At 37.3% G+C, this 12,364-nt stretch overlaps 1 protein-coding gene across 4 annotated transcripts in view; it reads left to right on the forward strand.

The window, feature by feature from the left end:
• The window catches only part of GPATCH2 (G-patch domain containing 2), a 180,706-nt gene that overhangs the window by 134,497 nt on the left and 33,845 nt on the right, over positions 1–12,364 (forward strand). For all 4 annotated transcript variants that reach the window (XM_005288744.5, XM_065589430.1, XM_005288745.5 and 1 more), the window contains exons 7-8: positions 4,634–4,673; positions 8,225–8,295. In XM_005288744.5, coding sequence (XP_005288801.2) covers positions 4,634–4,673; positions 8,225–8,295 — 111 coding nt within the window. The remainder of the gene's footprint in view (positions 1–4,633; positions 4,674–8,224; positions 8,296–12,364) is intronic.

Consider the following 12,364-nt stretch of genomic DNA (forward strand, 5'->3'; position numbering starts at 1 on the left):
TCCCCCACCCCCCCGCCCCCTGAATTCCCCAAGCCATCATTCCATGAACCTCATGGTGACAGTTCCGGCCAAGATACTGTCTTCCCTGCTGTGCTGGACAAATTCTCATCGAGTATGGGTATCCTTTTTCTCCCTTCCTCTCTGAACAGGACCATTATTATGGATGCATCCCTCTTAGGTTGGGGAGCTCCCATGAACAGCCACACAGCACAAGGAACCTGGATGTCTTGAGAGGCCAGGATGCACATCAATATTCTGGAGTTGCAAGAAGTACAGAAGGCATGCAGGTCCTTCTTCCATGCTCACCATGTCCTTATAATGTCAGATAACATTACAACGATCTTTGACATCAACAAGCAGGGAAGGCGCAAGATTCCCCTTCCTCTGCGCAGAAGCAGTCAGTCTCTGGAATTGGTGTATCAGCAATCAAATCAACCTATCTGCAACCTACCTTCCAATGAAGCAAAATGTGCTTACAGATTCCCTCAGAAGGTCATTAAATAGTTGAACAAGAGTGGGAGCTCCCTAACTCAGTAGTGCACAATATTTTTAATATATGGGGAACCCCAACAAGGGATCGTTTGCTTCTCAAGCAAACAGGAAATGCACCACATATTGCTCCAGAGGAGAACTAGGTCACCACTCTCAGGGTGTTACTCTGCTTCTTACTTGGTCTTATCAGTTCAACTGTGCCTTCCCTCCGCTACTGCTCCTGCAATATGAGTTCTGTGCAACATGAGTATTGTGCAAAATCTGGCAGGACAAAGCAAGATTCATCCTGATTGCCCCCTTCTGGCCAGACATTTCTGATTTCCTAACCTCCTATGCATGTCATCACGACACTAATCATCCTTCTAACGTTCCCCAAGCTCCTGACCCAGTGGAATGGCAAGATCAGGCACCCCGATCCACATCCACTCCACTTCTCAGGGCTTGGTATTTGGGTGGGCATCATCCTTAGAACATTCATGCTCCAAAGTTGTATGAGACATTCTCTCTAATAGTAGAAAGGACTCTATTAGAAAATGTTACCTAGCTAAATGGAAGTGCTTCTCTTTTTGGGCACAACAAGGAGGTGTTCTCCCAGAGATTACAGATATTCCTCTCATCTTGGACTATATCCTATTTCTGAAAACACCAGGTTTGTCTATCAGCTCCTTGCGAGTCCACTTCATGGCGATCAGCCCATACCATCTACATTCTCACGGCTACTCTGTCTTCACACGTCCACTGATCAACAGATTCTGTAAAGGCCTAATAAGAACCTTCCCACCTACTCACATGCGTAACCCCACAGTGAAATACAGATAGGGACCACATATCACAAAGAACCTCCAGTTACAGATAAGTAACCTCCTCTTAGTGTTTGGGTAAACACAACAGTTCCTGATAGTTATGCTAGCAGGAAAGGGGGTTTTTACCTCTAAATATGGGGCCTCACTGTTGATTTTTGCTATTTATTAATAGAAGTAACTTGTATTCATGGACTCCTGCACAGCTTGGGCTGAGAAGGCTCTGACCTTTCTTCTATTATGTTAACTCACGCATGCGTGCATTCTCTCTCTCTCTCTCTCTCTCTTTTCACACACCCTCCCCTCCACCTGTTCTACGTATGAGTGCAAATTCAGTCTCTCACTTTCCAGTTCCTTGCTTTTTTTTTCTCTCCACTATAAAACTAGAAAAAGTAGCTGGGGTATTATTGATTTATATTACAATGGCCACTTGATCACCATATTTGAGGTCAGGAAGGAAATTTTTCCCCCCGGTCAGATTGGCAGACACCTGGAGGTTTTTTCATCTTCCTCTGCAGCATGAGGCATGGGTCACTTGCAGGTTTAAACTAACGTAAATGGTGGATTCTCTGTAACTTGAAGTCTTTAAACCATGATTTGAGGACTTCAATAACTCAGCCAGAGGTTACAGGTCTATTACAGGGTGGGTAAAGTTCTGTGGCCTGCAATGGGCAGGAGGTCAGACTAGATGATCACAATGGTCCCTTCTGACCTTAAAATCTATGAGTCTATGAGCCAGTTATGATCAGGGCCCTTTGTGCTAGATGCTATGGTACAGGCTTTCAGGGTTTACTACAGAACACTCAGTCTTCCCAAGCAATCCCACAGTATGCAACATATTCAGTACTTTCAGAGTGTCAAACCAACAGGGCATTTGAAGACAATACAAAAATTTCCAGGGACACTACTTTTCCTGCAAATCCATTAACCGAACTGTATTTAGAGGGGTTCTGAGGTTGCTCTACCTGGGTTTGGAGAGAGTTCAATTTAAAACTGTTATACTGTTAAACTATATTTAAATTAACCCTTTTCGAAATCAGAGTGGACAAGACATTAAATTATTCACTGTTTAGCGGCCCATAAACAGGGTTAGAAATAACTAGTATTGTTTTTCAGTTAGTGATCCATTTAATTCTGTGAAGACACAGTTTACATTTTAGCAGTATGTTTGATTCAACACCATCTGGTAACATTACTGAATACCTTCTACAGATTCCTACCCTGCTGCTTCCACTGATAGACTGACTTGAGTCTTCAAGAATCTTCTTGTGTCCTGTGTAGCTTCTGGCGGGAGAATCCATGGCCTGTCATTACTTAGTAACTGCAGCAATGTGAGAAATCTGAGCATGGTGATGTAGATGTTCAAAAATAGGAGTTTTTAAGTAAACATGGCCTGAGGAACTTTTCCATTGAGTACTTCAAGGGTTCATTTTGAAAACACACTCTTTTTGGTTATACAATATTGCCATTCGCAGCTAGAACAGTACAACCACATTTACAAAGAGTGTGGTGGTGTTTCTATGTATTATTTTAATGCATTGAACTATGTTTCTGTCAAGTCTGATTCCCCACTCTGGCACTTCGAGTGCAGAAGGTGAGGGCCCGCAAGGATTTTAAAAATTAATACTTGCCACTCCAGGCTTGTATTAAACTCCCAAGGTTACAGCTTTTCTCTGACCTTGGCTTGGTAAACACTGCCACCACCCAAATGCAAACCCCTTTTTCAGATCCCAGGAAGGCGCACTTGGGAATTCCTTCCTGTGGGGTACCCTCAAGTCCTTTCACCCCCATCCCTCCCTCCGGGGAAGAGCTGAGAAAGAAAACAAAGGAAATTAGCTGTTGCTAATTTAACATGTGCACAAACCTCTTAGGACACCAAAAATCTAATCCTGTTCTTAAAAAAGGTAAATTTTATTAAAAAGAAAAAGAAAATACATCTGGAACTTAGGTTTTTGCTAGATTTTAAAAGAGCAATTCCAAAAATTAAGCACCCAAAATAGCTTTCTTGGGGGTTCAGCTTAAAGGTTACAAACAAACGAACAAGCAAGCTCCTGGGGTTAGCACAGAGGAGTCCACAGAAAATAAAAGAAATAAATCTAATTGCATCTTTCTAGACATTTCCTAATCTACTGACATATTTGGGTAGTTCTAAGTATAATCTGGTGATTTCCATACCTGGCAAAAACTTTTTACAGCATAGTCATAGCCCTGACTTTGCTCTGTTCCCCTCTCTCCAGAGAACAACACAGAACACAAAGGGAAAGCTTTTTTCACAATTTTAAAAAGTTCTAGCCTTCCCATTGGCTCTTTTGGTCAGGTGCCCACTCCGTTTTCTTTACCTGGGGGACTTTTTAACCCTTTACAGGTAAAGCAAGCAGCCACCAAGAGAGACTTCATAGCTAGCTGGCTGGCAAGGGAGCTTCCTGCCCCCACCCTGCACCCCGCTTCATTTATCACAGTTGCCCTTCCCCCAAGATCAAGGGGCAATATATTGAGGCAGGGAAAGAGGGGGTGTAGTTCTTCTTCTCAGGTGCTCTTCTTCTTTTCTTTTCTTTTTCCTAGATCTGAGATTTGCCCCCCAACAGCAGCTGTTAAATCCCAGTGTAATGCCACTGTAGTCACATTTGGAGGCCTGCAGCCTGTTTCAGATCTTGATGAACATAAAAGCCAGTTTAAAACCCCCAGTGGATACAGTGTGGGAAGTCACTGTGCTAGCTCATCCTATATTTCATTCATGACCTGCAGCCCTCCTACTATGCTAGTGTTTTGCCTCTGTAAAGTAAAAGATTGTCAGTAATGCCAAGTTACGTGACAGTTTTGAGACATGAGACCACCAAATTTATGTCAATTTACAACTTTAAAATAGAATTCAAATCCAAGCCTCAATTGGTAAAATGCTAATACATTAACATATACCAGTTAGCCCTCAGTGCTTATAGATCTGTTAAACTCTAATAATTAAAAGTTTACACTTCAGTAATAAGGATAGCATTAAATTGTTATTAATAGCATATATTTCAATATGCAGATTAAGACATGTAAAATGTTAGCATTTACGAATTAAATTAATTTAATAGAACATAATTAAATGTAAAGCTAATGGCTACTCAGTTTGCCTAAGAAGCGGAAATTTGCAGAGCGAGTGCATTCTTATATTCCTATCAAAACTGTAACAGACTTTGAGAGTTCCATAAAATATCCCATTAAAATAAAGCATAGCCGAAGGCTATATTTTCCTGGTGGACAATAAAATACCCAAAAGCACGCACAAACTGGTCATATGACAGCACGTGCTTTATGTAGTTATATTGCTAAACTCTTCTTTTCCTTTTCTCCCACAGCCACTGGTTTAGCCCTGGGGCTAGGAAGGAACATAGCCAGGTAAGAACCACTTTGATCAAGAACAGTTTACTTCATATATTTGAAGGAATTTAACTATCTCTACTCCAGAACTATTGGGTCAGTATTTTAATACATAAGAAGCAAAGCGGCCTTAATTCCATGTTTCCTTGCAAGCTACTTAAAAAACTTAGCAGCTAAGTATTTCAAAAGGTCTTTTGGTTAATAAGCTGGCGTGCCAAATGATACTAGATAAGCATCACAAGTCAGTTTTATTACCAGTTTAAGATTTCAGAATATATTATCCTGATAACCAGTTTGTTATTAACAATAGTGCCTGTGTTTCTCTGAAACTGTCGTGTTAATGCTTCTATAAAATGGGGAACACCTGACATTTTCCACACTATTTAAGAAATTCAAAACTGTGTAAGAACAGACTTGTAGGATGAAATCCACACCCCACTCTTCTCTGTTACTCTAGGTAAAAGGGTCAGACGGGTATAAAGGGGGTGTTAAATCCTGCCAGGTGAGGATTCTCCTGGTGCATAACCTGCAGAAGGTAGACATAAGCTCATGAGCTTCAATGTAGGGGACATGCTGGGGATGTGTGGAGGCAGGGCTGCAATGACTGCAGGGATTCCAGACAGTGTTATGACCAGCTGAGTAGCCCAGAGTGTCTGCTGTAATTTAGACAGGAGTGCAGGGCTGTCCAAATTTTATCAGGGGAGTAGCCCCAGCTCAGGAGGGCACAGAGATAGCTTAAAGCAATCATAGCCCTCCTGTTCCCTTGGAAACCGCACAGAATCTCACAAGTTGTATGTTGGTTACCTCATAATTAAGATCAGCGAATTTAACAAGAAAACACTTACATTTGAATAGTGGAGTGTTGCTTAACTAGTGACCTTCCTTTCAGACTTTGAAAAATGCTTAGTTATATGCATGGCAAAACAATAAGTTATTGTCAGGACAAGAACTTTGTGCAAATAAGCCTTTCCCTTTTGTATCTTGAACAAATTAGTTCTTTTCAAACACTCAGGAAAAGTAACTGAATACATCAGTAGTACATCAAGCCTCTAGAGTAATTCATTGGGTCATATCTTAGGGTACGTCTATACTTACCTCCGGGTTCAGCGGTAAGCAATCGATCTTCTGGGATTGATTTATCGCGTCTTGTCTAGTCGCGATAAATCGATCCCGGAAGTGCTCACCATCGACACCGGTACTCCTGCTCCATGAGAGGAGTATGTGGAGTCGACGGGGGAGCCTGCCTGCCGTGTGTGGACCTTGTAGTTCGAACTAAGATACTTCGACTTCAGGTACGTTATTCACGTAGCTGAAGTTGCGTATCTTAGTTCCAACTGGGGGGTTAGTGTGGACCAGCCCTTTAGCTGCAGCAAATTGATGTAGCTCAATTGATTTCCGTGGATCTGTGCTGATTTACACCAACTAAGTTCTAGCAAATAGATTTTAAACATCATAGAAAGCAATAAGTAACGCAGTAAGATACAAGAACATTCATCCTGTTTTTAGGGCGATTCTGAACTCCACTAGCTTTGATAGCTCAGAGTTAAATCAGCATATCTGCTTTTCTTCCCCTTCTTTCAAACTCAAAAACAGACTCAGTCTCTCAACTAAACATACTTCCTCAAGCCTGACAGGGTGAAAAAAAAATGAATTTCAGTTTTAGCTGTAAATTGTGAAAGTATTATAATACATATTATGATATGCTAGCTGACATTTAACAGCTACACAGACAACTTTATATGATATTTGCCTCACATCATTTTGAAACTTTTATTTCTTGTGGAAGAAACAACTAGCATTTTAACAGCTGGCTTTATGTTGTCAGATTTACGGATTGTAACAAGTAACGTGTAATAAGTTGCAGTTTAAACTTAAAGAATTCATTTGTTATCCTTAATGTCTCAAATTACTTGATAATTAACTTAACTTGTACCTTTAGTACTACTTTTGAAGGTTCTGAAATGCAGACTAGCCATGCAGGTTTCCATGCTAAGTGGTGTCCCAGCATCCGTTATGCTGATGATATCTCATCCAGCATGAAACCGGCAATGTGAATAACGCCTGTAATGGTAAATAAATAAATATTTTATTTAAAAAATACTTGATTTTATAATTTTTAAAATAATTTCACCTTATGGGTTATAAAATTATTATGAAAGCTTTTGTACTTTTGGCGATGGCATTGGGGGTCTAGTAAATTAATAAGTTTTCAGACTGTAGCTGAATCATATAGTGAATGTAACGTCATCACATGAAACAGAAACTAGTGATCTGTGATGGGTCTACACTTCAGAACCTGTAAAAGAAGGGAGAAAAATGAGTTTAACACTATTAAAAATTGACCCTCGCAGCATCTTAAAGAAATTTTCCTATGGAAGGCCAGGTTGTATAACTATAGATTTTACCTGTTATGGTATAATAATATTCTGTTTGTTTGTTTATTTTTTGAAGTAAACACTATTAAATTAGAGCTTATGTAATTAGCTAGTAAAGATAGAAGTATGTAGTGGGTAAACTATTCAACAACAAAAACTGGTTATTTGAAGCACTTGCCCATCTCTGCAGTGGTACCGTGAAGTCCCCAAGTGTGTCCCCCTAATTTTTTTCTGACTGCCTTCAGTGAAGTGCTGCCTTAGTCTCTATGGCCATTTGTGTAGCTAAATCTTCAGTTCAGTTCGGCTCAGCACTTTGTTGAAGGCTTGGTTCCCTTCAAAATATGATTTTAGTTTATTTTGCTATTAGTTTGCACTTCTTCTGTGTAATTATTTTGCAGCTATTTCTAAATGTGTCATTGCCACATCACCCTCACATTGAGGAGAATCATATCAGCTGGAGATTTTGAATAATGAAGTAGTTTATTTTGGAAAAGTCTTCACATTGTATTTATTTGGGAGAAATTTCAAAAATAGGGTGGTCTAAAACCTACATTATTTTAGTCACCAGTGCTAGCTAATAGCTAAAAGTGTTAGGAAGATTGGGTATTTAGCTTTTGTTGTTGCTCTGAAAATTTCAACTTTTTGGGTCTCAGCAGAGTTTATAAACATTGCTTAACTGTTTAGATACCAGTGAAAAGTTTTTTAAAGGGAGCTTTTCTATCCCTTTTCATAATAAAGAGAGTTTTGAAGGTGAAAGTTATTGATTAATGATTCTTAAAAATCAAATCAAAATCAAATTGCTTTCAAATGTTTCACAGTCCAGAGTTAGGGTAATAGTTGTGGAACTCTGAAATTCTTTGCTTTCAAATGTTTTTTCTATAACTACAAAGTTCTAATAATGTTGGGTTTAAAATTAATGGATATGTAATTATAACCTTAACTCTACATGTTTCTTCACAAAATTGTATTAAAATGCTGTAATGACTGACCATGAATTTATCAAGAATGCACTAAGTCCCCAACTTTTAACATTTTTAATGGTCTTTCCATAGGTGACACTGTTAAAATCCAATATATAATACCTAATTTACTGTTAAAAAATAAAAACATAAAAGATGACAAAGCTAGGATAACATTTTTAAAAAATAAAAATTGGCTTTGTTTCCAACACGATTGTGAATATTTTTTGTGTAGCTTCAGCTCCTGCGGGATAACCGATCTGAGAGAGGACACAAGAAAAATATTTCAGTAAAAACAGCTAGCAGGTAAGATAAAGGTGAAAATATACTTTAAAATCACTAACTTAATTATCACTTCCAATATCCCAAAATTTTATATAGTGATTGACTCCATCCTTGACGGGCTTTTTTTTCTATCTATAACTTCATTTTTATAGCCTCTTCTTTGTAATTTTAATCTTTTGTCAACGTTTGTATATTGGATTGTATTGATAATTGTATCAAAGTAACTTATTTACTCTGATTATAATCATTTTATTAATCAGCTAGATAAAATGCGTGACCAAGTAGGTTTCCTGACTTTGCAGTATAACTCTAAGGGTCAAGCAACTACTGTGTTACCTTTATATACTGTATACATTTTTTTAATAATACAGGTCATTGAAAATAGCTTAACGCTTGTGCAATCTTGTAGCATGGTTAGAAATGTCATTTTCCTGTTAAAAAAACCCAAAACACCCGATTAGCAAACTTTATGAAAACAAATCTTGTCACTGGCAAAAAAAAAAAAATAAAAAAAAAAAAAGGTCAAGCATTGCAGTAATAACCAGTGACAAAAAAATCATAATTAAATCTCCCAGATATGTGACTGTTCATAGATCTTTTATATGTTTGAAATGTATAGTACATAATCCCCCCACTCTCCAATATTCACTGTAACAGAATTGCTTTATAGAACAGAAAATTACAGAAATGTTTTCTTTGCTGTATACAAGACCTATTATTTACACACAACTTTTATTTTAATTTGTAGTGGTATTATTTGGGATGACAAATAAGTTCTTTTGAAAAGGCAATAACACAATAATAATAAGTTGAAGACTTCGGTAATATCCCACTTTTAAGGGCGAATAGGCACGTGGTCTTCAACTTTTTGCCTCACCGTATGTCCAGGATCTTTAGTTATTTGGATATAGCCATTTTTTTCATGTTAGTAAATAGTGGATGTTATTAATAGCCGGAGTCTGAGACCAAATATTCACTTTGATCATACGAGTATTAAATATGAAAATACTTAATTTTAATTGTGTGCAAGCTCAGATGACATCTTCCAAATGGTTGGTTCCACCAGTAAAGCAGAATCTGTTATACATCATCTTCACACAATTTATAAGACTCTTTCATCTGTTAAATGTCTTCCAAGGTAAACAAATATTATTTTAAAGATGTTTGAAAGCAATTTCCTGGTAAGCATAGTTCGGAAATCATATTTATGTTTAGAACAACAGTATATAAAGAACATTGTCTTCCGTTGAGCTGAATTCTCTCCATAAGTGCATATTTAGGGCCTGATTCTCATTTCCCTGCCACCATACAAAATCTCAACAATTTAACATTTTACCTTTATAAAAGTTGTTATAACAAATGGAAGAACTATATATGTGAAAAGCAAGCATGTATACCACATTGCAAACACACAATAACTTATCCTTATCGGTGAAATCCATTGGGTTAAGTTACCAGTATAAATAGAGTGGGTAGGATTTCCAGCATGGCAGTACAGTCAGCTCCTACAGCTTGACATAGTTTTAAGTTGCCATTCCCTCCAGAAGGGAGGTCACCACCTTGCTGCTGCATTTAAAATTCCCGACTTCACCCATCTATGTGGAGAGACAAAATTTCTTTCCTTTCAAGCTTATGGAAAAAAAATTGGTTCAGATGAAGCTGATATTATGCACAAAGTTAATGAGAGGGCAAGTTCCGAATTGTACCTTTCTAGTAAATGTGAAGTCTCATTCCTGTGTATGGAATCTTGAAATGGATCTTTCAGATCTTTACAAATGTGGTCAGATCCTTTAAAAAGCTGTAAATTAGCAAAGCTCTATTGAAACCAATGAAACTTGACAAATTTACACCAGCAAAGGTTTTGGTCCACTCTTTAGCATAATCATAAAACAACTCTAAGTAAAGCTATTGTATTTAAGGTTACTATATGCATATGCAGCTAAATCTTTTGTTGAATACAAGTGTTCGTTCTCACTTGAAAGTCTCAAGCACTCTAAGATTGTTTTGCACATTTTCAGTGATTCCATTTGACGTGTAAGGATATTATAATTCAGATGATTAATCTCCTTTCAAAGAAAGCTCACAACAAATTATAACTATGACCAATAGAAATGTCTTGTCTTGCGGTTTATTGCTAAATACAATAATAGAAAATCAGCAGAAGGTAAACATTTGAGGGTTTATAAAATTATTACCCAGCACTCTTTAGACTTTTAAGCTGCTAGCCAATGCATGAATGTTGGGCATAGTAAATGCCACATTAATGGGTATTATGTGCACAGTATTACTATTATATATAAATATAAAAAATTGGAAAGTTATGTTAACTAAATGTATTATACTCTCCCTACAATTCTGTTCACCCATGTCAAGTATCCCACAATGCTTTGTAAAGCTCAAATCAGCTTTGGCATTAGAAAATAGGAAGCCTGTCAAAGCCAAGATACATGATTGATGTTTCTTAGCACAGGTTGGGATGTACCTCTGGGCCTAACTGGTTTGGACTGTAGTATCCAAAACAGATATTAGAAAAGTACAGAACAAAACAACAAGTTAAGGAAATGTTACAAACTGGTGGGTTGGATTTTAGTGACTCCTAAAAAGTTTTGTAACTTGTAAAATCATGCTATAAATACTACTAGCTATAAATACAACTATACTATTATATTACTATAAATGCAACTTCTGTGTAAGATAAGAATTGTTTCCTGTAAGGAAGATATGCCTGTCTCGTTTTCATATTTTACTGTGGCTAAGCTTGGTTTTTGGTCTCTTAAACATTTTTAAGAACGAATCACAAGTGTAACCAAACTATTGCCTACGCCTTTTAATCAATAAAGCTATATCTGTTCTTCTTATTGCAAGTCTGGAGTTGCAAAATGTATTTCTTTGTGTAGTTTCCACACTGGCTTATTTCTAGTCATGTTAATATTTTTTTTTCTTTTTTTTTTTTTGGTTGGTGTTCTGAAAGACATTTTCTCTTAATACTTTTTTATGTTTGCCTTGACTTTTCTTACACCTTCTGGATGAGTGACCACAGTTCTTGTCTCAGCATGTGGAAAAAAGTAAAGATTAGAGACCTACATTGCACTAGATCAATGAATTGTGGAATAATTTACTCCAGAACTGTATGAGGAAGGTAAGAAGGGATAAGCACTCAATCAGTCTATTACGGTCTTTTTTTCTGTGCAGTAGTGTTGATACTTTCTGGAGGAGCTTAAATATATTGGGTTGCTCATAACAGAGATAACAAACATTAAAATTTAAAAATGAAGATGAGTTTCAACCCTATGTACATTAAATATAGCCTCAAAGCAAGACTGGGACTGTTCAGTTTAAGAAAGAGACAGCTAAGGGGAATATGGTAGGACCTATAAAATCATGAATGGTATGGAGAAAGTGAATAGGGAAGTGTTATTTACCCCTTCACATAACACAAGAACTAGGGGTCACTTGATGAAATTAATAGGCAGCAGGTTTAAAACAAACAAAAGAAAGTACTTCTTCACACAACACACAGTCAACCTGTGGAACTTGTTGCCAAACGATGTTGTGAATGCCTGAATATAACTCAGAAAAAAGTTAGATAAGTTTTTGGAGGATAGGTCCACCAATAGCTATTAGGCAAAATGATCATGGACCAAGCAAGCGGTTGCATGCTGCAGGTGTCCCTAAATACCTGACTCTCAGAAGCTGGGATTTGACGACAGGGGATGGATCACTCGATAATTGCCCTGTTGTATCCATTCCTTCTGAAGCACTATCAGAAGACAGGATTCTGGGTTAGATTAACCATTTGTATGACGCAATGTGACCGTTCTTATTGACAGATTACCAAATTTAAGATCTCCTTTTTTTGTTTTTTTGTCTTACATAGCCCTAGAAGAGTATCTAGTCTATGCTGTAATCTATTGATTAGGAAAACAAAATTACAGACAGCCAAAGTACTTAAACTTCTAGAATAATTTTTATTATTTATAATGGTCTTCATTATTTTTTAACATATTGCACATTAAGTGCAATAATTATTCAGTCGGGTTTTTTTCTTCTGGCTCATAGTGTTATAAATGGGATTTATGGTATGTACATG

This window comes from Chrysemys picta, chromosome 3 (assembly GCF_011386835.1).
Source record: "Chrysemys picta bellii isolate R12L10 chromosome 3, ASM1138683v2, whole genome shotgun sequence".
In the NCBI taxonomy this organism is placed as follows: Eukaryota; Metazoa; Chordata; order Testudines; family Emydidae; genus Chrysemys; species Chrysemys picta.